At 44.7% G+C, this 23,694-nt stretch overlaps 2 protein-coding genes across 5 annotated transcripts in view; one reads left to right on the top strand and one right to left on the bottom strand.

Moving 5' to 3' along the window:
• The window catches only part of SKAP1 (src kinase associated phosphoprotein 1), a 259,792-nt gene extending 252,339 nt beyond the window's left edge, over nucleotides 1–7,453 (top strand). For all 3 annotated transcript variants that reach the window (XR_005023578.2, XM_036879685.2, XM_036879686.2), the window contains 2 exons: nucleotides 2,148–2,256; nucleotides 4,060–7,453. Coding sequence is in view for 2 of the 3 variants with exons in the window: in XM_036879685.2 (XP_036735580.1) it covers nucleotides 2,148–2,249 (102 nt within the window). In the remaining variant the exon portion in view is untranslated. The remainder of the gene's footprint in view (nucleotides 1–2,147; nucleotides 2,257–4,059) is intronic.
• Nucleotides 7,454–12,835: 5,382 nt separating this feature from the next.
• On the bottom strand, nucleotides 12,836–21,255 carry SNX11 (sorting nexin 11). Of its 2 annotated transcripts, XM_036879689.2 has the most exons (8): nucleotides 21,153–21,184; nucleotides 19,149–19,208; nucleotides 18,142–18,196; nucleotides 17,610–17,696; nucleotides 17,221–17,321; nucleotides 15,862–15,957; nucleotides 15,420–15,632; nucleotides 12,836–14,666 (listed from the first exon to the last, which is right to left on the bottom strand). In XM_036879689.2, the coding sequence occupies exons 3-8, from the start codon at nucleotides 18,181–18,183 to the stop codon at nucleotides 14,396–14,398; spliced, it is 810 nt and encodes a 269-aa protein (XP_036735584.1). In that variant the 5' UTR covers nucleotides 18,184–18,196; nucleotides 19,149–19,208; nucleotides 21,153–21,184; the 3' UTR covers nucleotides 12,836–14,395. The 2 variants fall into 2 exon arrangements, with proteins under 2 accessions (XP_036735584.1, XP_036735583.1); XM_036879688.2 differs by lacking the exon at nucleotides 19,149–19,208 and having other exon boundaries at nucleotides 21,153–21,255.
• Nucleotides 21,256–23,694: the final 2,439 nt, after the last annotated feature.

Below are 23,694 nucleotides of genomic sequence, written 5' to 3' on the forward strand. Positions count from 1 at the left end.
GGAACAAGAATGGGGAGATACAGAAACCAATTTGGAGGTTGTTTCTATGACAGTGACATGGCTGTATAGTATTGGCAATAGGAATGGAGAGAAGTAGATGGATTCCAGTAATATTTTGGAAAGATAATTGATGGAACTCAAGGATTGACTGGAAGAAGGTAAATTGGGAACAACTCTTGGGTTTCTGGTTTGCGTAACTAAGTACATAAGGGTGCCACCCACTGAGACAGAGAACACAGGTCGGGATAGTTTGGGAGTGGGAATGGAGATAGAGGCAGGATGATAAACATGGACGGGAGTTATGGTTGTGAGTCGTTTACACAGACAGGGTGGCTAAACCACAGAGGTGTATATGATTGCTCAAGGAAATTGCATCAAGTGAGAAGGCCAGGACAAAATCCTGGTAAACAACCACATTAAAAGAAGGGATGGAGGAAGCTGAGCTTGCAAAGGAGAATGAGAAGAAGCAACCAGAGAAAAAGGAGGGACACTAGGGGAGTATAATTATCATATAAACTAAGAGAAGATAATACTGCAAGAAGAGTCCATAGTGCCAGCACTACTAAGAGATCAGGTAACTTAAAGATGGAGAAGTACCCCAATATTTGAGCGATAAGGAAGTCATGGAAGACCATAAAGAGAAAGCATGAATGTAGTGATGGAAGCAGAAGCCTACTTAGGGTGACTTGAAGAGTGAATAGAAAGCAAGAAGTTGGGGCAGTATGAGAAGTAAACTCTTGTCAGTAAGTTTGAGAACTGGCAGTCGGCATAGACTAGTAGACTAATAGAAATGGGAAGGAGCCATTTACATTAAGAGGTCAGATTTCGTCTCTGAGAAATCATGAAAGCAGAAGGGTTTCAAGTGCACATTATAAGGGATAGTCTCAAACCAGGGGAGGGATACCTCTACTTTAATGGGAAAAAAGGGTGGTTGTCAATTCAGGTAAGTTCCTGTTTGGGAGGCTGAAGGCTGACAGACCTGATGGCTTCCCTTTCCTCTTTGAAGGTAGGAAAGAGGTCATCTGCTGAGAGGGGAGGGAGAGACACAGTTGGAGGAGGGGAGGTACGCTATCAAAAAGAAACAAAAAGATAAGCAGTTGACCTGGAATTTTACTGGAATTTGTCACCAACCTGGTTTTCTTTCTTTCTTTTCTTTTTTTCCTAACAGAACTCAGCAGCCAGGTATGCAGAAAGCAGACAGCCCCATGGTACCCCAAATCCAACATGATATTTACCATGTATTCTTCAATTTTGCTTCCTTCAAAAGCAAGCAAGCATTTTTCTGGTGCTTTCAGGAATAGTGCCATAACACTCAACATCTGCTGTGCCTTTGAGCTCTTCTGTATTCAAGGAGCTCTGTTCCTAACCCCGTGGCCGCCCCTTCTTTTAAACCTTCTTATTCTCATTTGGCCCTCTGTGGCTCTTATGTCTTGCCTATCATTACTGATGTCCCCATCAACCTCCTACCTCTTCCAAGGGAGGAATATAATGTTTAGAGCACCTACTACACAGCAGACACTTTGAATTGTTTTCACTTCGGTGGTGTTATTTATACACACACAATGCATGGAGGGGCAATATTATCTCTACTCTTACAGAAGTTGTTAACGCTAGGAGAACCTAAGGTCACATGGCTACTAAAAGACCAAATGGGGATTAGATCCCAGTCTGTCTGACTCCAAAGCCCATTACTCTATGCCGTAAGCTCCCAGGGAGCAAGCAATATTCTGATTCATCATTATAGAGCTCATGGGAACTCAAACAGCACTTTGCACACAGAAGATGCTTGGTAAATATTATCGATTTGAACTCTGACCTGGCTCCCTGAATATCTCTAGTGTTCTGCCATTTTAGGGTGGCCCTACTTTCTTTAAAGAAGCCATTCCACTTTACTTGGTAAAAGACATGCTCTTTAGGCTCAGCAATGGAATCAAATGTGCTAAATTTACAATATAGACAGGAAGATGGCAAAATGGAAGTAGTGTTTCCCTTCCTCCTGACAACTTTTTAAAATTTAATAATCCCATCAGGGATGTTATGGACTCATACTGATAATGTGAACACAGACTCTCCCACACAATCACTGTGAGAGATTAACAAAAGCAAAACTAAATTCCAACTGAAACTGTCCTCTTTTCATTTTTCAGGAGTACAACGTGTATGGCTGGTGGGTCGGAGAACTCAACAGCCTCGTTGGGATTGTTCCGAAAGAATATCTTACCACTGCCTTTGAAGTGGAAAAAATATGAAGCCCAGGTATCAGAACTACTGCCAGTGAATTTGTTGGCCAGGACTTCACTTCTCTGTGAAGGATTAGAGTTGCCAGTGAAGTAACATTTCTTCATTTCCAAAAATGATGCTAATAATTCACCACTGAAAGAAGATGACTCTGGAATTGTTTTTCCTGAATTAGGGGACTGTCAGTTAGGATTAGGTTCAATTACATGTGACAGAAAACTCAAAATAATAATGATTTAATTAACAGAAATTAATTTTTCTCTTCCATAAAAATCTAGAGGTAAGTGATCCAATATCCAGGTTCCAGATTCCTTCTCTTTGTGCTCCACTGTGTGTGGCCAACATTCTGAGGGCTACCTCATGGCCCAAGATGGATGCTCCAGCTCCAGCTCCATCTATCATGTCTGTACCCTACCCAGGAGGAAAGATAAAATGCAAGGAAAAGAGCACACCATCCTTCTAAGGACACTTCACAGATGTGGCACACACTTCTGCTTACATTCCATTGGCCAGAACTGGACATACAGACAGACAAAACAAGATGCAAAGAAAGCTTTATTCTAGGTAGAACTTCTGACCAACTTAAAAGTAGAGTAGGGGTGTGCTCATTAATCAATAAAAAGGGCAGAATTGATGTTGGGGGACAATTAGGAATTTTTGCCACAAGGATGGGTCTGGGTTTCTTTATCTCCATCTGTCAAATCCGGGCACATTTTCCCCAAAGGCCCGTGTATACAATATGATTGACCAAGATTAGGAATCCAGTATGAGGATTCGTATAGAATATAATCAGATTAACTTTTAGGTAATTAAGAATATGGCTTGTGTTTTAGAGAACCACATCAAAATGTAAAACGAGTTAGCGCTTGCTTTGGGTGGGGTAATAACTGTAGTTGTTTGGCGCAACGTGGGTTTTGTTTAGAATTAGGATGGTGACAGAGGGCACCCAAGACTAGTATGTCACTAGCTCCAACTTACTAGCCTGTATTGATGGGGCTGAAGGATGACATGTGTGACAATGATACAAACTGTCTTTAGAATCTTCCAGACCAGGGCCCACTCTAGTGTGCAGCAGCAGCTGAGTGGGTTCATTGAGGAAGATACATAAAGATAGATCTTACTCTCTGGGGCCCTTGTACGACCATAAAGTACCAGCTCAGGCCTATCACTCAAGGGTTGACTTTATGACTTTCCAAATGAGAACCCCATTTCCTGACCATGAATACAGAAAGGTTGGAATTTTTCTGTCAAACCTGAACAAATTCATCCTATTTAACTTTATCATTTATTTAATAACAAAGTTGCTTATTTCCTCACTCTCTTTGACCCAACAAATCCACATCTAGGAGTTCATCCTATAGCTACACTTGCACACACACATACAAAATGATATATACACAAGGTTACTTGTTTGCAATAGCAAACCATTGGAAATGACATAAACGTTAAATAGAGATCTAGCTGGAGAATTGTAGTGCATTTATACAGTTGAATATTATGCAACAGTGAAAAAGAAAAGGAAGCTCTCTGTACTGATGCAGAATACATTCTGAGATGTGTTGGTAATTTTTTCAAAGAGCAGCAGAGAACAGTAGGCCTAATTTCCTCCCATTTGTGTAAAAATGGAGTCTCTGATTGCTTATATATGTATGAGATACCTCTGGAAGGAGAAAGAAAATGATAACACTGGTTGCCTCCAAGAACAGAGAAACTGTGTGACTATGAGACACAGTAGGAGGGAGACACTTTTTACTCTGTGTCCTTCTATACCTTCTATATTTTGAAACATAAAAGCAAATTTCTGTATTTTCTCTCCTTTAGGACACATATCCTTCTCTCTATCCTGCCTTTATGAAGAAACTGATCATCAAGAGTTCCCACTCCCTACCTGTCATCCCACCAACACACGGACTTTCCTTACTAAGGACACTCAAGCCTCTGACACTTTGTAGTAACTGTAAACCACCAGTAAGACAAGTGGGAAGAGGCATATTCATCAGACCTGTTACTAAACCTGCCTTGGCATGGCTCATCCCATCTCTAAACATGTCCACATATCCATTTCTGCCTTTCCATAGCCTTGCCACAGAGCAAGTGAGAGAGAAGAAAACCTTTGGAGGAAGAAGTTGCTCATTGTTTTGGGTAATTGGAAAAGCATAAATAAACATCTGATTTGGTTTCTTGCCATGTGTGATGGTGTCAAATTTATTTTTGAAATGGTATCATTCTTGCCACCTCCAAACAAGGTAGGAAGGGATAGCCAGAAAGAAAACAAAAGCCCAGAGAGAGAAGACGACTTGCAATGCCCTTTAGGGCAGAAGCATCTCTGGAACCCAGGCCTGCCTGGTTTCTGGCTAGCTTCTCAGATGCCCTTTGGCTGCCTACTTGGTTACTTTTTCTTTCTGTGCTCAATCTCTCTGAAATGAGACAAGGCTAAAACCAAGTCCTTGGAGTCAGCACGTTGGAGAGTTCCTCTTCAGGCCTCAGTTACCAACCACACTGTGTCTGTCCTGCAAGGCAACAGGTCCCAGTAGAGACTCAGATAGTACTTTGAGAAGAGCTGGCATATATACAGCCCTGTTTCCTTTCGCTGTTGCCTGTACATAGCACTCAGGTTATCTATGCCTTGAAAAGGCAGCAAAACATAGTAGTTAAGAACTAAAGTTCTGGAACCTGACAGCCTGAGAATTAATCCCAGTTCCCCATTTACTACTAAGTTCTCCAGAGTAAATTACTTGAACGTTATGCCTCAGTATCATCACCTTAGACAGGCAAAACTCTGTCTCACTGGGTCTCAGGAAGACTAAGGAGTCAACATTCTTGGAACAATGCCAGGCACATAATAACTGCTCAAGAAGCATCAGCTATTATTATCACTTGACTCTACACAAGGTATTTTGAAAAATGGGTAACTGAGCAGTTACAGGAAATTTCTCTCTGAAACTGCCTATTCCGAGCACCCCTAGATTGGCAGTCACCTTCCTCACCTCTGTGGAAACAGAACTAAAGCCTTGCAGCAAGACACCCACCTCACATCAACAAGAGAGAAATTGAGAAGCAAGCAGGGATGTTATCAATGGATTCCAAGCTTCTCAAAAAATTATATGCCAGCTATTCAATTCCAGATTTCCTGACCAAGGAATAAGAAAAGGAAGCTTTTTGTGTATGTGATGGATAAAGAGGTAAGAAAAGGGGTCAACTGAGGTCTCGGGAAAAAAACAGTAGATCAAAGACAATACACAACTTTAACATCCCCTTCACTTTACACAGGGTGCTAAAGATGACGGAACCACTAGGTGGCAGCATATGAGCAGATGAACCAAAGAGAACCAATTGCCTCTTATTTTAGGAACCTTTGCACCAATCCCAACCTACAGGTAAGGACAATGGGCATTGTACTGAAGTGTTAACAGAGGGAGCATACAGAACTCCCAAGCACCCAAGTCTGGAAGGCCGGGTGGCTAAGAGGAGAAAATACCATTGTGCCACTGCACTGTGACTGTGAGACACCAAAAAAGGGGATACTAGAAGAGCAAGGTATCTGGGGCAAGGTCAGAAGGGGAATGAAAAAGGAGCACAGTCAAGGTCATTTCTCCATCCTGCGCGGTTCAAGCCTCTCTCAAAAGTATGGCCACTGGCTTAAAGTATTTTAAACTAAATCCCCTTCGTGCAATATTGCCTCCTATATCTACAGACCCGAGGGAACAACTGTTTGCCAAAGTGCAAAGGTCTTTCATCACCTCCATCCGCTTCAGGGTAGGCACCACACTCATACCTCTGACCCTTCTAGATGTAAAAGCAGAAAAAGAAATTATATTGGCCCTAAAAGATATAAACAAATGGACTAATTGGGAATCTGATCCATAACCATCTAGCTATCTCTGACATTGTTACATGCAGGAAAAAATAGAGCCAATTCAATGGATTGATGAGATGATCTACACACTGAAGGGCATTCCCTGTTAAGGGAAAGGTCTAAAGGAGAACGTTTGGAAGCAGTGAATTCCTACAGTGTGTCTGCAGGAAGCCTCACCCAGCAAAACTGCTCCCTACTCTACTGGATAGCCACCATCTCAGCCAGCAGCCTCAGAGAGCAACTGGCTCATCACATTACCACCTCTCTGACTCCACGAACCAAATCCCCACCTTAGTAGCCTGTGACTAAGTGGGTAACTGGGCATTAGACCACTTAACTACATGATATGTAGGATAGCCACTAATTGTTCCGACATGTGAAATAGGAGAGGGTTACGAGTGGGAGGCTTTTTTCCTTCCTTAATTTTATGCAAGGGTGGGGGAGAAACATGAGCTAAGATCCTAAATTTAAGAAGCAAATGTGTATCTCCGTATTATAGATAAATAATAATTTACACAGAACTTAACTGACCTCCACTGTATATAATCTGACTTGGGGCTGATATTGTCCAAACTGATATCTGAGAATACTAAATGCTCTGAGAGCAATCTCTCAGCTACATTTCATTAAAAATACATTTTTTTCTATCATCCATATGGCAAAATAGCATAGACAGTGTTCTGAATTTACCTCAATGTTAATTTTTCTCATATAATAGCCTGTTGTATCTCTTAGAAATCTGTATTTAATTCAAAACCAACTACACCTTTCCCTATAGTGAGCAAAAAAATGGGAAAGAGAATTCCTATTAAGTCTCATTCCATAAACTCAGACAGTTTGATTCCATTTAAAGTGAAAGGAATGCCAAAAGGTGGGGACAACTAGATGTCCTCTGCCCTGTCTGATTCAGATACTTTACGTAAATATAATGTCAGGAATAGCCTGGATTTCAAGTTACCATTAACTTCTTTTTCAGCATGTTAGCTTGCTTAGTTGCACAGCCTTATTTGTAATCACTCTTTGAAAGTGGCAAAACTGAGGATCTGAAAGATGGTGACTTGGACAAAAATCACACAAAATCTGCCATGTGAGGAAATGAAAGACTTGAAAATTCTCAGTCTGCTGCTTTGTTTATGGAATCACTCAAGTTCTACAGCAGTTGGACACCTCCAGTGACACATTTTCAAAATCCACACTTCATGCCAGTCACTTGCGTCACAATAGAGCAGTGGGATCAAAGAGCAAGATAACAGGAGTGCAGGGGGAGGGGGAAACACTCCTACCTTTAAAAACCAGTCTGAGAAAGATGGAGTTGAAGAGAAGCAAGCGAGCGAAAAGAAAGGCAGAAACCAAAGTGTGTTGTGGTTTTTTTTGCATTTTAAGAACAAGACTCTCAGATGCCAGGGACACAGGCTGAAAGAAACAACCCTCTCTGCAGGTCTCCCCAACCAGGAGCAGCTCTGGAAAGATAAATCTCGACTGGCGCTGATTTGCTAATTCCCAGAGCACCAGCAAAATTTGCAGAGCTGACTCTGGAAAAAGCAGCCATGTACTCCGTGGATTATCTCTGCTACACAGCCCAGTGACTCAAACTAATTGTGGATTACCATAGCCCCTTGCTCCTCCCCCTTCCTTCCTGCCGGTTAGAATCCCATTCCCCCATTAGAATTTAGAGATAGGGTAGGAATTTGAAACATGCAAATAGACAGAGATTCTTCAAGGGATTTGAATTACTCTCCCTATTTTCCTATCAGAAACTGTTCCAAAACATTTTTTTCCCATTGGTGGGAATCAACCATTCTTTTACTACTCTTTGGGATCCAATTAATGATAAATTTTAAGATGTGACCCATTTTGTACAAAAATATTCTACAAATATAATGCCCCCCAAAACTACTGTATTGGAGGAAACTATTGTATTAAAAAACTACATGGCACAATAGGTGACTGTGTAATTTATTCTCCAAAATGGGGATACTTTGGAGACTGAATGGAGCTATTAATAACGATGCCAAGACCACAGGTGTAAACCAGGATGAGTGGTCACCCTAAAAATAAGGCAAAATGGATGACTCCCAGTCGCCAGGGGAGTGGGTGGGAAGAGAGAGATTACCTGGCTCTTCTGGTACAACGCTTGGCATCATCCCTTCTAATGAAGTCGTCTCCCCTGCAGGCCTGGTGCCTAGGTAAGCCCTGCCAACAGGCTTTCTTTTCCTGGTGCCCAGGCTGTTCTGAGAGGCCTGGTGTCTCTGGCATCACGCTGCTTGTGGGGCTGGCTGGCTGTCAGCAGCTGTGTGTGTTCAGTTTCCTCCTGGGGCCCCATCACAGCCTGCCACCCTCCACCTGGCAGAGTGCCACTGAGGAAGCATTTTGTGGCACTGGGCAATAGTATGCCACTTCCTTGCCTCCTGTAACAGGAGTGAGTTTCAAGAGGCTTCTAGTGTTGGCCCTCAAAGAGGGCATCTGGTTCTACTGTAGACGCTCTTAACCTGAAGCTGAGCAGCTGGCTGCCTTTTATCCTCCCACATCTGATCTTGGAAAAGAAAACAGGCTACTAACCTTTCCCTTTCACCCACAGTCAGACACTCCAACATTGCTCTGCCTGCAATCACCAAGGTGGGCACATGCACCATCTGCATTTACTGGATGCCTCCCACAGTAGGCACCCCACCAGGCCTGTCATTAACATGACCCACCTCTGGGAACGTGCCCAGCACCTAGGTCCGTGAGATCACTTCTTCAACACCTCAGCAGGAGGGCAGCGGAAGCTGAAGGGAGCAGAACTCGGCACTTGTGACTTCAGTCCATTAGTGCAGGGTTTCCTTCTGGCACTACTGACATTTGGGGCCCACCTGATTCCGTTACTGGGGGCACTGTAGGATGTTCAGCAGCCTCCCTGGTCTCTACCCACAAGATGCCAACAGTACTCCACCCCCCATCTCCGGGATTTTGGTTCCAACAACCAAAAATGTCTCCAGACACTGCCAAATGTCTCCTGGGAACAAAATACCCCTGGCTGAGAATGACTGTCTCAGGGCATTTGGGTGTGCGTAGGGCCAAGCACAGAGAAACTGCCCTGCCTTCTGGAAGTTTGTGCTTTAGCCACTGGATTACAGTGACAGGAAAAAGCTTACAGCTAGGTTGGGAAGACAGAGCATAAATACCCTAATTCCTCAAGAACCAGCAAGCCAGCGCCTATGCTCCACAACACCTTTGAGAACTGTTTGCCGCACTACTGCAGATTTGCACTACAAAAATGATGTTTTCATATGAATAAGCCCACACTTGCCGAATGCAGAAGCTGCATTACAGTGAGTCTCATGTCTAGAGCTATTGACTGCTATCCCTGTTCCCCTTTTCTGTGCTAGAAATCTAAAAGGGGAGCCCTGAAATTCTAGATGAGTACAGAGTGAAACGCTGTGTACTACCCAGCGAGCAACAGAGGATCATAGAAACATGAGGCCAAAGACAGTGGCAGCTGAAAGGGGACCATTTGGATTCCCTCTGCTTTGCACTGGGGGGGCTGATGCAGTGCTGATGGCAGTCCCCATGCAAAAGCAGAGAGACTAAGGACAGATTGTCATCTCGAGGCTGTGATTTTCCTGGTACTTCATGTTAGTTGAGGGGACTCCAAGGAGCTCAATCAAGAACCAAAAAGTAAAACACAACCCAAACTCACTGCCTTCTCAGGAGGCCAAGAGGGGATGAGGAGTCCAGTGCCTGTCTCGTCTTTGCCTCCACAGGACAGACAGGAGGGCCATCACTGGCTGTGGTGCCAGCCAGAGCCCTGTCAGCGCTGCCTCCCATGGACCCTGAATCTGAGGCACCTGGAAGGGTTATTAGCAGGATTGGAACTCATCCCTCTGCTGGGACTAGATCATAATTACAGTAATTTTCTAACAGAGCCGGGCAGTAGGACTGTTTAATCAGCATCTGACTCCCTCGTCCTCCCAGCCCTCATCACTCAAGGAGAGGAGTGGGATGGCTCTTAAAGAGACATGCCTGACTTTCAGCATTTTGAACAGATGTGCCCTAATTGGTAGAATATATCTAAGTCTCGTAGCTTATAGCAGGCAGGTTGCACTGCCTCTAACAAACTGCTTTGGGCTCACTATTCTGGGCCTTCTGCTGGAAGGACTCTGGTCAGGATGGTGGCAGGCCTGGCTTCCCACACCAACATGGCCACCAGGCGAAGGGAGACACACACAGGGCCAGAGCAGTGATGGAAGCATCTAAACTAACGAGCCCCTTTGAAACAGATGGTATGAAGGAAAAAGTGCTTGGCTGAAGGATGGGAAGGAGGGACCTGATAGCCACAGATGAAACATTTTGGCTGGTGGCTTCCCATAATCCAAAGATTACAGAAGCATCCCATGTTCCGACCCTTCCAGGGCGAAAAAACTTTAGACTTTCAGGTAGTGTCTTAATTCTCACACTCCAGCTTTACTATCTTTCCCTACTTATATTCATGCCCCTTTGACTATATAAGTTCCCCATGTTTTACTCCTTTGCTTGTGGAAGAGGATCAGGTTGCCCCTGAATGGGAGGGAAAATTATTTACTTGCTCACTGAGTCAGGAGCAATCTATCTCCTCAAAAGTGTGACTCATTACCCTTTTCAGCATCAGTGGTGTATGTTTATTTTATCTTGAGGTTCCAGCTTTTCAACTTCAAATCTAGCCATTACTAAGATGGAACTGGTTTTCTCCAAGAAGTTATTTCTCTAATAAGATGCTAGGACTGACTGCTGGTGCCTGATGCTAAGCCAAACGCATATCTGGTCTTTGTAGCAATTCCTGAAATTTCTTTAGAGTGAAGAGCTGGGGTAGGGAGTGAATGAGAAGTAAGAGGTGCGTGCAGGGCTTCCCAAGTGGGCTGGGGACACCCTCAGGAAAGAAGGTACAGTGGCGAGATCAGGAAGGGGGACGCTCACCCAGTTCAAAGAAAGGTTACCTTGAGCCAGACAACATGCCCTCTCCTGAGCCAAGTCCCTGCTGGCAGAGGGATACCTGGGAGGGATGGCTTAGAATCAGTGCCCGGATTTCACTGAGGAAATCACTATCTCACGCTGCAGTGGTTATCTGCTTGGCTTTAGCTGTGTGTCAGCTGGCTGCTACCACATGCATCCAGATGCCACTCTAGCCCAACTGACTGCTACTGCCGCCTCTGTGAGGTAGGTTGGGAGCTGGTCCATTTCTGTTTCTACCTCCAGCACTACCTCACATCCTCCCAGCCCACTGTCCTCCCCACTCCTACGGTGTTAAGAATACTCAGCATGAGCTGAGACATAAACAGATTCACAGACATGGAACTAACATAAGGTCCAAACAGATTTTTAAGAAGTCATGATCACCTCCAAGCAAAGCTACCAGAGAGTACAAGGTGCCCAGCACTTGGTGGTGTGAATCTAGGACCTCAGCAGTCAGAAAACTGAGGACTATGAAGGAGCTCCAATTTATGAGAGAACTCCAGAAAGCTCTGCAGGGAGATATTTTTTTTCTTTTCTTTGAGCAGTGGTAGGTTTAGGTTAGCTTTTTTTAAAAAAGTTTTTTGTGGGGAAAAATAAACCTTGCCTTATAGAGCTTGGGAAGGATCTCTTGTGAATATATTCTACTGTCATCTAAAAACATATTTTTTAAGACCCATAATCAGCTCAGCTGTTTCCTCAGCCCAAAAATGAGTGTCATACTTGCCTGCCCTCCTCACTAGGCAGTGAAGGCAAATAAAAGGATGCATAGAAGACTTTTCATGCAAGGAAAACCCACCTCCTCCTCCACCCATACACATCCCTCCACCAAACAATGAAACCCGTAAGCTTGGGATCACGTATCCCAAGCAAAATGACTAGACTTGGGTCCCAAAGTTACTGTCAGAAGTTGACATCAGGCACGTAACCGACCTCAAACCTAAATTCTAACAAAAATGCTTGCATTCTACAGAACAGCTCAGTAGGCCTCCCCCTTCCCCAGGAGCTCCCCATCTTCATATGGCAGTCATCCCCCACAGCGGCTAGCCCTGAACACACAGCGACAGAGCAAAACATGAGACAAACGACACCACCTGGATGAAGGAAAATCCATCTTTGCTGTTTTTCTGGTAACTTCAGGCCCATATTATTAGAAACACTCTGCTTCTTAGGACTTCTCCTTCCATGGCCTACACTCAACTCTGCATAAGGGAGGACAGTGCCTGGCCTTCGATTAACTGAGCTGCTGTTGTATGCATTGCTGTTAATAGATCATTAAAAAAGCCAGGAGTCAGAAAAATTGCATCCGTGACTTTGAATGGCTCCTGCTGTCCCAGCAGCCTACCCTGCTGGCAGAACTAGCTGCTGAGCACCAACTCCAGGAAGAAAAGGAACGAACAGAAGAAGGCCAACCCAGCTTGCTGTTTTTTTGGCTGAGTAGGGAATTGACACAGACCACCTCCGGCTCCTGTCTGGAAGTTTCGAGATCAGAGAGCTTCAGGCACAGCTGGGTTCACAGCTGCACCATTTGGAGCATTGGACTCATTAATATTCATGAGCCATCCCCACCAATCGGCAGAGCGGATGCCATTAGCTTAGCATCTGTCGGTTTTTGTGAGGGTTGTGTATGGAGTTTTTTCCCCTTTCAAATGAACTTCTTTTGACATTTTGGATTTGCCTCTGTAGGTTTTCTATCCTTGTCTTGATCGGCTACATCATATAAAGGAGAAACCCAGGGGAGGCAGGCAGGAAAGAGGGATGAGTCCCAGCCAGGGCTTTGCATCTGCCTGTTGACAAACTTTATTTCTCTTTCAGCACCTGGCGCCTCAGACAGGCTGCAAGGGTGGAAGCAACATAAGGTAAATTATACCTAACAAGGTTCATGCCCGCAACTGAGAGCCGGATGCTGGCTCTTTGGAAAACAACCCTTCCTCCAGGAGTGAACTTGAGCAGCACACACAATGCAAGAGAGCTGCGGTGCACAGTTCTGAACCATTATTTCCACGCTGATAAATTCATGATTTATGAAAGTAACTACTGCCAGCCCTCACTCCCTCCTCGGCTACAGCTTGTTAGACACCAATTGCAGCCACAGTCTTAAATACTTGAATTTTATTTCAGGCCAAAGCCCCTCAACTCTGAACTAAATGCCATGACAGTCCCACAGCAGAGGCTGGTAGTAAAAGAGCCCATAGACAGGTTGGGGTGGCCAGAGGAGGGAGGCGTGGGCGAGAACCGCCACATACAAACCTAAGGGCAGGCGATGCAGCATGCCTGCGGCACTCATCTCCTACCACCCCGACTCTCAGCGGAGGGGAATTACGGCAGCAGGAGGGCGGAATGCCTCATTGTCTGAAGGAAGGCGTGTTGTTCCTCATCTCCATCCCCAGAGCCCTCTCTCCAGGCACAAACAAAGCCTTTGCGCCCCATTGGACTAAACATACAGCCTCCCTGCAACACAGCAGAGGGACACTGTGGTGGCTGAAGCCCTGGGGGCAGGGAGCTGTTACTAAGGGGACAAGAAAGGGATTCAAAAAAGAAAGGAGCCCACACTAACACTGCAGAAAACACAGTCACATCTCTGCTTTATAACCAGAAAGAGACAGTGACAGCCCAGGACTGCCTATTCCAAAACAAAGCCCCCTGAGCTACTGCCTTTTCTCTAGCTCTGATCATCCACTTCTGTTTCACGGATGGCCAGGAACTATTTTGGGGGTCTCGGGTCCCAGCCAGGCTGAGGTCTTGGGATACGCAGGAAACCCCAAAGACAGGAGTCATAGCACCATTCCATTCAGTGGTATTAGTGGAAGAAAAGGAAGGTGGTAGAAGAATAAATATAATCACCACCCTCTCCATGCAAGGAGGTAGGCAAGAGGCCAGCCTCCCAGAAACAAGGTGCTCCAGGGGCTGCAGCAAAGACAGCCGATGGGACTACTTCTACATTAAGCATTTCTGTTGGGACAATACTCAATTTGGCAACTTAAAATCCGCCACTTTCAGATCCCCAAAACCAGTTACCTGAGGCAGTACTCCTGGGCTGCTCAGCAAACATCTGAAGAAACTCAGCTCCCAGGAGAGCAAAATCGGGGTTCTGGTCAAAACCAACAGCCCTGGACCTTAAGCTTAACTTAGAAACATCTGCACAGTGTTTATTCCTATGGAAGAAGCTTGAGGCGATGTCATGACCACCCTTTGTGTAACCACCCCAAGCAAAGGCAACTGTAAGACACTAAGCTGCCCAGCATCCCCAACACCTGCCCTGTGCCCAAGGCCACCAGAGCAAGTCTCCTTGCCTGCATCTTCTGTCCACCTGAGAACAGAACCCAGAGTTCAAAGTCACTTTTCCAAAACTGTTTCTAATTGACCAGGGTCCAAAGGCACAGCATGGTCCCTTCCCACAGCCCTCCTCACAGGCTGAGGAGAGGTTCCCTCATCAGGTCTTGTAAAACCACAGCTTGATGGTGGGGAGGGGGGTGGCAGAAGGGAGCTTTCCAAGGAAGGTGCCTCAGAGTCAACAACAGGAGCCCACACCTCAAAGTGGTCCTTTTCTTGCCCAGGAGGTGGTGAGGGAGAGCGCCTCCTGCCTGATCTTGTAAGAAAGCAGCAACTGGAAAAGAGTGGAAAAGGGCAAAGAAGGGCACAACCAAATCAACAAAAATGAATAAACACAAATGAACAGACAAAAGATATATCCATACAGATGGAGTATTACTGGGCCATAAAAAGGCAGTAAGTACTGATACACACTACAACATGGATGGACCTTAAAAACTTGCTAACTGAAAGAAGCCAGCCACAAAAGACCATATCTTGTATGACTCCATTTGTATGAAATATCCAGAAAAGGCAAATCCATAGACACAGAAAGTACTTATGTGGTCACCAGGGCTTAGGGCTTGGGAGAAATGGAGAATCACCACTATTGGGCACAAGGTTTCTTTTAGGGTGATGAAAATGTTCTAGAATTGACTGTGGTGATTCATGACTGCATAACCTTAGGAATAAGCCAAAAACTATTCAATTGTACACTAAAAGGGTGACCTTTACATTATGTGAATTGTGTCTCAATAAAATATTTTTAAAAAGGGATTGGGGAGAGGAATAAAGAACAAAACAAGTAAGAAAGCCTTCTTTTCTTTCTCCTCAGATTTCAATAAGCAAGCCTGCTACCCAGGGATGGGTTAACACAGACCACAGACCCTGGTTTGTGGGATGAGAGAACCATGCACAAGGAGAACAAGGCCTGTTCTAAAAGGCTACCCATGCTAGGACACTAATTCCTCTATTCAATGGACATGTCACTGGCCCAGGTTACAGTCATCCTAGCCCCTAGTGTCTCAAAAAAGAAAGCTTCAGTTACCTCTTCGGCTGGTCTCCCTTGGCCAGGTGAGAAGAACCCTGTCTCTCCTCCTGGACCCAGCCGCAGTTTGACACAGCATATCGAAGAATGGCATCAGAAACAGTCATGGGGCTTCGGCCCTCCACACAGGCTTCGATCTCAGGCACCGAGAGCTGGCTTTGCAGGAAGAGGTGTAACTGGCTGTCTGACAGGAGGACCACACTCTGCAGGACCCTGGGGAAAACACAGATAGTATAACAGAGCATCACCCTGAGGAGCTGCTCTGCTCTCCCAGTCCCTACTTCTGAAAGGCTTCTGGCCTGAGTGAGCACTGAAGGCAAGGGTGCAAGAAAGGTGCCTGCCACAAATGTGCCTGTCTGATCAAGGCACCATCCTGCCTAGAAGCTCCTCCCACCCCCACCCACAGGAGGCAAGTGCAGGCCCACCATGTCCACCCACTTACTTTTCAAGGAAGTGTTGCAGACCCTGTCGTCGCTTCTCAATGAACTCATCTGAGCTGCCAAAGAAGGTTGACTTCCCAGGAAGCTCAGGTACAGGACTGTGGGGGTCATAAAATGTAACACCCAAGGTAAGCATAACATCCAAGGTAGTCATTCCAGTCCCTTATCAAAGAAATTCCCTAAAAAGAGGCACAAATCAATGCAAATAGCTTTTAATAAGGTATGGGGGACATTAACACTGACTAACTAAATGCTATGTTTGCAGGCACTGTACTGAATGTTTTACAAACCTTCTTTCATTGAATCCTCTCAGTGAAACCCAGTGAAAAATAAATTAGTGTCCCCATTTTAGTACTAAGGAAATAAAATCAGAGACATTAAGTAAATTTCCTAGTGTCACATAGCTAGTAAGCAGCAGAGCTGGTATTTGAACCAAGTCTGTGACTTCAAAACTAAATTGTTGCTACCCTACAGGTTTACAAGACCCACTCTCACCATCAACTATTACTTAAAAAAGGAAGAAACTTGGACAAGGAAGCATGGAGAATGGAGAATGCTGGGTCCTTGCACGTAAATTAAGAATACCTACTCCTCCCAGAAGGTCACATGCTTGGAATGTCCTAAAAGTAACTGAGTTGCAGCAAGTTACCCACAAGCTTCTTAAGCCTCCCTAGCCTCTTACAAAGCACAGCACATAAGCACATACTTTTCAAGAACGACAAGTTGGGCTAGAGGATATAGGTCGGTCAGATGACGTTCCAACTGGCTTATGAGGGCCTGACCCGTGACAAAGGCCTCACCAGTCCCACATGTTAACTAACTAGCTAGGTTATCAACAGGCCACCCATCACCAGAGCATTCAGTGACCATCCTGTGGGGGAATCATTGTTCTAAATTGTGTCCTGGTTTAGGACTATTTGGGGGATGTAGATGAGGAGCGAACAATACTGCTTTTCCTAAGGGTCTTAGTCTATTATGTCTCTGAAAAGGTCTCTACACAGAAATGAAAAAAAAAAAAAACACAATTTTACATGCAAATGGGCAGGAATAAGTCCAGAAGCTAAAATTTTCTGATAACCAGTGATAAGCACATTTAAAATGGTAGCAATACATTTGTTTAGCCCTAGACTAATAAGCATATAAAAAAAAAGAAAAATATATTTGTATGGCTTCATTCAGTCAAAATATTAGAAATAGAACTTATTTCTTGCAATGACATGAAAACATAATTTAAGAACACATTTCTCAACTTGCTTAGTGCCTGGCATGTTGCCAAGTTTTCTTCATTGTAAACTCTCATTTCCAAGTAAGTACCTAAAAAGCCAATCTCAGACCCAAGAAGGAAGCAAGAGCAAACTTACACTAAACCAGCATTTCTCTGTAGCTGCTTTCTCAGCCACACAAACTCACGGTACCGGCGACGTACACAGGACGTTTTGGCGGTAAATGCCTTGCTGTTGGTCTGAGGGAGGAGGTACATGAAAAAGGTATAGTGGGAAAAGGCCAAGTTCACACGAACTCACTATTGTTGCTCTCACTGGGGATCTAAGCCACCAGGCCACAGTCCCGCTCAGGGGCCCCAACTAGAGCAACGTGGCACCAGGCAGCCTGAAAGCAACTCTCAGAAATATCCCAAGCTCTTCCCTCTCCTCCCTCCTTTGCTTCCGTCACATCCACCAACAGGTTCCACCTCAGCACTAGCCCTCAGCTCTGGAGTATCAACCCCAATGTAGAAGTTTGATGCACTTACATGGAGGAATATCTTATAATCCACGTAAGAATTCCAGGAGCCCTCATTCTGCACACGGGGGTCCTGAACACGCACAGTGATCACCTCCTGGAGGTAAGAAATGCTCCTTCAGCCTCAACTCGGCCACACAGTAGGACAGCTTTTGACAACACAAGATTGCCAGATTTTTCCACTCAGACAGCATGAACTTTCATTCATGTTTGCTTGTTCATTCAGTTTGGCAAGTATTTATTGACCACCCACTATGAGTCAGACAGTTCTAAGTCACCTGGGGGTTGAACATGAACAAGAGACAAAAATCCTTGCCCTCGCCGCTTATATTCTAGTAGTAAATTCCAAAAAATGGAAAAGTTCAAAAGGATCTTCATTTCCTAATAATGCCTTTACTACCAATTTCCTTCTCCAGGCTTTACTATGAGCTTTTCAGAACCACCAAGATATATACTGTGAGAAGAACACCACCAGCAATTGGCATCTTCTACCAAATCCCCTCAGTCTTTTACCGACCCGTTCCCTGGAGCTTGGAGCTTACCTCCTGCTCTTGGTTCTCCAACATCCTACACCAAAAGCCCATTGGAGGAAAAAACCTGATGAGGGACAGAGGACATGAGAATATCATAGTTAGTACATTTCTCTTATCACTCTGTACCAGGGCAAAACCCTGAAAATTTTTAATCAAACCCCTGGGGAAACCCAGCAACATTTTTTGTTCTTGTTTAAAATTTAAGAGGAAGCAAAAAAACTCCCCGTACATTCTCTCTGTGCCAAGCTAAAAGCCCTAGGGGATTTGCCTCCCTTGTCAGACCACAGCCAGAGCCCTTAACTAGGCCATCTCCAGCCACAGCACGTTTTGGATCTCTGCAGTGTTTGCCTCAGGCAGCCAAAACCAGCTCAGTTGTAAAACTTTTCTGCTTGAGGACTGCAGGCAAAGCAGCGTCTGGTGCCCGTATAGCTTCATTGTGAGCTTAACATCGCCCCCTCCCGGCTGTTTAGAGACAACCAAGCCCCCACAAACACCACTGCTCCTAAACCTCCCTTTGTCTTGCTAACCACAGTCTCCTCCCCAGAGTAAATCCCAGAGCTGGAGAGCTCTGGGATCACCTGAGTGGGTTGCCCAGTTGCAACCTTCCCTCATCTAATCCATTCTCCGGAACCCAAGCCAATGTTTCTAATCATTTGCTTTCTCAACATGCCATCCGGTTTGTACCTCTGCCCAAGCGCCCCACAGCTGCACAGGTCGACTCAGGATATTTTCCGCTCCTTTGTAAAGATTCATTAAAGCCTAAATCCCTTATTTCCCCCAGTGTGGCAGTTTACATGTGCAGCGACATCGCCCACTCCAGCAAGGGGACCATGAAGGCTGCAGCACAGGGTTACTCAAGTCCAAAGGGGCCCATGATGTCACCTTCTGTTAAAATACAGCACTAATCTTGTTGCTCCTAGAAGTACTCCAACAGCATCCACCCTGGCTGCCGCCTCCACCTCCTTCTCCTCTCTTAAGAGCAGAACAATAAGGTTTAATTTCCCTTTCCAATTTACCTTGAAATGAAAACTGACTTCAGCCAATATGTACGGCCAACAAATGATCCAGGCTGACTCCTGGGAAAAGAAGACTATCTCTAAGCTCTCCCTCTCCTCCCCCCATGCCCATTCACACACCCACTCATTTTTACAGTCCTACAATTAATTTTAAACACATTCTCTTATTAGTTCTGCCTTACCATTGGAAGAGTGTGTAATGAGTTTCCTTCTATTTTATGTTTTGCTAACACAAGACTAACGTTTCAAAAGAAGGAGAACTCATTTACACCACAAAATTAGCAGAGTAAACAGCTTTTCCAATTCTTTCCAGTATCTTCACACAGAGAGTGCAGAGAGAAAGCTGCATGGTATATAAGAAAATTGGGCTACACTAAAGAGCAAACCATTAGTTTTGTGACTGCAATACCATCTTAAATGTATCTTGCTGACCATCTGATTTTTCAACTGATGCAGTCACCATTGCAAAGGTGCTGAAGGACCTGAACTGAGAGGCAGGAAATTTCAATTCCTTAACAGCTGATGTGTAAGTTTTGGATGTAGCATCAAATGGCTGTGACCCAAAAGAGCAGGCCAACTTGCTAGGGACAATGAACATCCTCAGATTTTTTTTCTTTTCTCTTCTCTTTTCAGGCATTTGGTAAATTAAATATTCTTAAGTCTTTTCACAAAAGGAAAAGAAAAGATGATGACAAAGAAATCAGTCATCCACATACTCAGTGATGCTCACACATCTGCTACCTTGAAAGGTTTGCCAAATTCAGGATCATTAAGAAATGATCATCATTCTCAAGCTCAGTAAGAGTTTGCCTAGGACTCTGCACCACCTCCGAGTGCCAAGTTCCTCCCCTTTCCTTTGGGACTAATACCACTTAGATACAAACAGCTAAAAACTGGCTTTAAAAAAAATCCCAGGACTCCACCTCCAAGATGCTATGTGCTTCAATCTAAGTTTAAAGGGCACTAAAAAAGTTTCAATTGTAACTTTCCTTTAAAACACTGATACAAAATCTTAGACACCAAGTAATAATTTCTAGCAACTAGTGTTCACCAGCTTTCTCCCCATAGATGCCATCCCTCGGGAGGAAATGAAACTCAGTTCTTCCCGTGGAGAGAAAGGAGGAAGTTCTTAACTACCTCTCTGATCTGGGGGATGGATCATCCGTGTGTTACCCAAATAAAGATTGTCAGCGACCCTCTCAGCTGATTACGCAATTCATTTAACGTTCACACTTCCCGGTCCCTTTCAGTTAGACCTTAAGTTTCCTTTACTTTCTCCCCCTGTATCAACACCACTGTCTCCAGGAAGAAACCAGTTGTTTGCCGTTTACAAAGTGGGTTCCTTGTAAAGTTTTCCACTGTCCTAACAATTCAAGGCTTTAGCGCCACTATTTTCGCTCCCACTGAAACTACTTCGAGACAGACTTTTTAAAATCAGGTGACTAAAAGTATATTCAGCCACCAAGACTCTCATCACTTCTTACTCATTCTTAAGCCCTTGGTGCCAGATGACAATTCAAAAAGCTCTCCTTCCTACAGGTGGTAGAGAAAGCACCGCTTTCTGACCAAGCTGTGTGTTCTCAACCAAGCAGCTCTGCTCCATCCTTTTTTCATCTGTAATTTGCCACCCCTTTGCACTAGGAAGCTAAGTCACAACGGCAACCACAATCTAGCCCAACAGCCTCCTGTGTCTCTGTAAAATACTTGTCATTACCCCTAATCCCAGCCGTTTGGGAAAATGTCCCTCTTTTACTCCGGCCACTCCCCCTCCTTTATGAATTAGAAGTAAAAGGGCCACATGGTCCTTCCTCTCCTACGCCTGTTAAGCTTGGGAGTGGGAAGAAGTTTTACACTTTAAAAATAAATGGAAAAGCCGAGTTTCCCTCCTTGGATCCCAACGAAAATCCCGCCTTCACCCCAGGAAGTGAGACAGCCCCGAACGAGATCCCCACTCCAAAGGCCACTGCGGACGCTGAAGCCCTCGGCCCGCGCACGCCCCCTCACCTAAGAGCAGCTCGCACTCCCCACAACACCGCCGGCGCGCCACCATGCAGCCCGTGTCGGCTTCTCCTTCCGGGTGAGTGGCCGGTGCCCCGGTGGACGACGGGAGAAGGCTCCCGACCCACCAATCCCCGGTGCCCAGGATGCCCCGCCCCTGCAGGCCCCGGCTCTTAGTGGCGATCTCCGCTCCCGGGCGGCGCGATCGGCCCCGCCACGCCCCTGGCTGGAGTAGGGATCCTGCTAGACTCACTGCGGGCGTCAGAGTCGGTACGCCAGTGAGGAGAGGTGAATGGGTTCTGACGTACAATGCAGAGCCGCGTCCCGCCCATTGTTGTCAGGCCCCGCCAATCGGCGGCCAGGGAGCGTCATTAAAGGTCCAAAGGGGGTTCCCCCAAGAGAGGTATGTGGCGGTTGTCACCCGTGCTTCCCCTCGGCTGAGGGAGGTCTTGGATGTGAGGGAGGGTCAGGGAGGAAAACATTCCTGGAGCCACGCAGTCCCCGGGAGCGTCCCTGTTGGAATTCCGTGGGTTGCAGTTCCCCCAGCAGAGTTATCGAGGGGACGCCACCTCAGATTAGTAAAACCGCAAATTGTCAGAGCGAAAACCGAACTGAAACGGTGCACCAGACACCAATTTCACTAGCCGAAACTAGCCCAAAGAAGGATCGGCAGCTAGTTTGTAAGAAAGAAAAATCTGTTGAATTTGATGAAGACTTTTGTTTTATGTCGTTGAAATGTCATGTAACAACCTACTCAAAGATAATTTTTGCAAAGATACTACAAAGGAAAAAGTTAGGATCACAAAATACAAGCCCTGGAGTTTGAGGACTTGGATAGAATACCGAACACTAAATAGACCGTGTGGCCGTAAACTGGTCCTAAATCTTTGTAAGTCTGAGTTTCCTCATCTGTAAAGTGGATATTGTAAGAATATAGTAATTTATCCTCCATTTGCCCCATGGTCCCAAGCACATAAGCTGTTGAGAATTATGCCTGGGCTTGCCTGGAGCTTGGCTGGGCTTCCCCGTCTCCTCTCTCTCTCTCTCCCCACCCCTCTCTGGGGCAGCCGCCCTCTCCTTCAGATAATAAAGCCTCTTGCGTGGGCCCGTGTCTCCTGAGTCATTCTGGGTAAGGAGGGTCGCGGCGAGATACCCTTTCAGATATCATTGCACATAACCTCAAAGCAGCTTTTCTGAAAGCTTTTGGCCTCAGAATCCAAAATGATAAAAAGCTTTTGTTTATGTGGGGTATTTACCAAATTAGAGATTAAAATTGAGAAAAAACTGTTAATTCACCCAAAACAATATTACTAAACCATTACATGTTAACATATTTTATGAAGTATAACTACACTTTCCAAAAAAATTACTACAGTGGCATTGTATTAGAATTTTGCAAATCTCTTGAATACCTGGCTTGAAAACAGCTGGATCCTCGTATTTGCCTCCCCGTTCTCTCTGGTGTGCTGTTATTTTGGTCTAGAAAATGAAGAAAATCCTATTGCACACATATATAGCTGGAAGGAGAAGTCTTTTTAGCCTTCTCTGATAATTGTGGATATTGTTCCTTGATACTAGCAAAACTGAACAAATGATAGTTTATTAAAAGTCAGTCAGTTGCAATGGGAATCTGAAACCATTTGGAAAATACTGGTTTGCTGAGTTATGCAGATCTTACAAATTCTGATGCATTTCATTATTTAATATAAAAAATCACATTTATTAAAATTATCACTGATCTCAACAGGAAAATCTTGGGAAGCTGTCAAGTCCACTGTGGTGGATATTGCCTTTTGCAAAATCATAATTTTGAGATATGATTTGAAAGCTCAGATTTTGCCACTGGTAGAAATACTGTAGATCATTTTTCCTTGAAGTGGCAGGCTCACTTCAATCAAATTTCCAAATTTAAATAACCATAGGGTTTTTTGGTCAGTTATTCTTTCAGTTATTGGTGTTCTATGAAAAAAAAGCAGCTAATTCAGCTCACACATCTCAATCCAGAACCACATACTTCAGTAAGCAGCAGAAGAGATTTAAGTACATCTCCCATTTCATCAATAGAACATAAAGACCTATACTCTAGGAGAGAGAGATTTCATAAAATTAATAATTTGCACTGCTTCTTCTTAAGTGAAAGTGGCATCTTGATTCTTTTATTGCATAGGTGTAGCAGTAAAGAATACAAATACTCTAGTACAATTAGTACCAAGCTGCCTTGATGCATGCTAAGGTACCAGCGATTTCACCTACTCTTGCTCTTACACCATCAGTGAAAAATGTCAACACAGTAAAAAAGAGCAAATAATGTCTTAATATTGTTATGAAGATAGTTTTGACCTTGCAGACTCCTTACAGAGTCTGTGGACTACACTTGGAGAACCATAGAGTATGTCTGCAGAATGCATCCATTCATTCAACAAACTTTATTGATCCCTCTCTGTGGGCTAGGCATTGTTTCAGGATGAAGAAAAAAGCAGTGAGCCAAACTGGAAAATACCCTGACCTCCTGGATTTTATATTCTAAGGCATATAAGGGCTTAGCATC

The sequence above is a fragment of the Manis pentadactyla genome, chromosome 4 (genome assembly GCF_030020395.1).
Source record: "Manis pentadactyla isolate mManPen7 chromosome 4, mManPen7.hap1, whole genome shotgun sequence".
NCBI lineage: Eukaryota > Metazoa > Chordata > Mammalia > Pholidota > Manidae > Manis > Manis pentadactyla.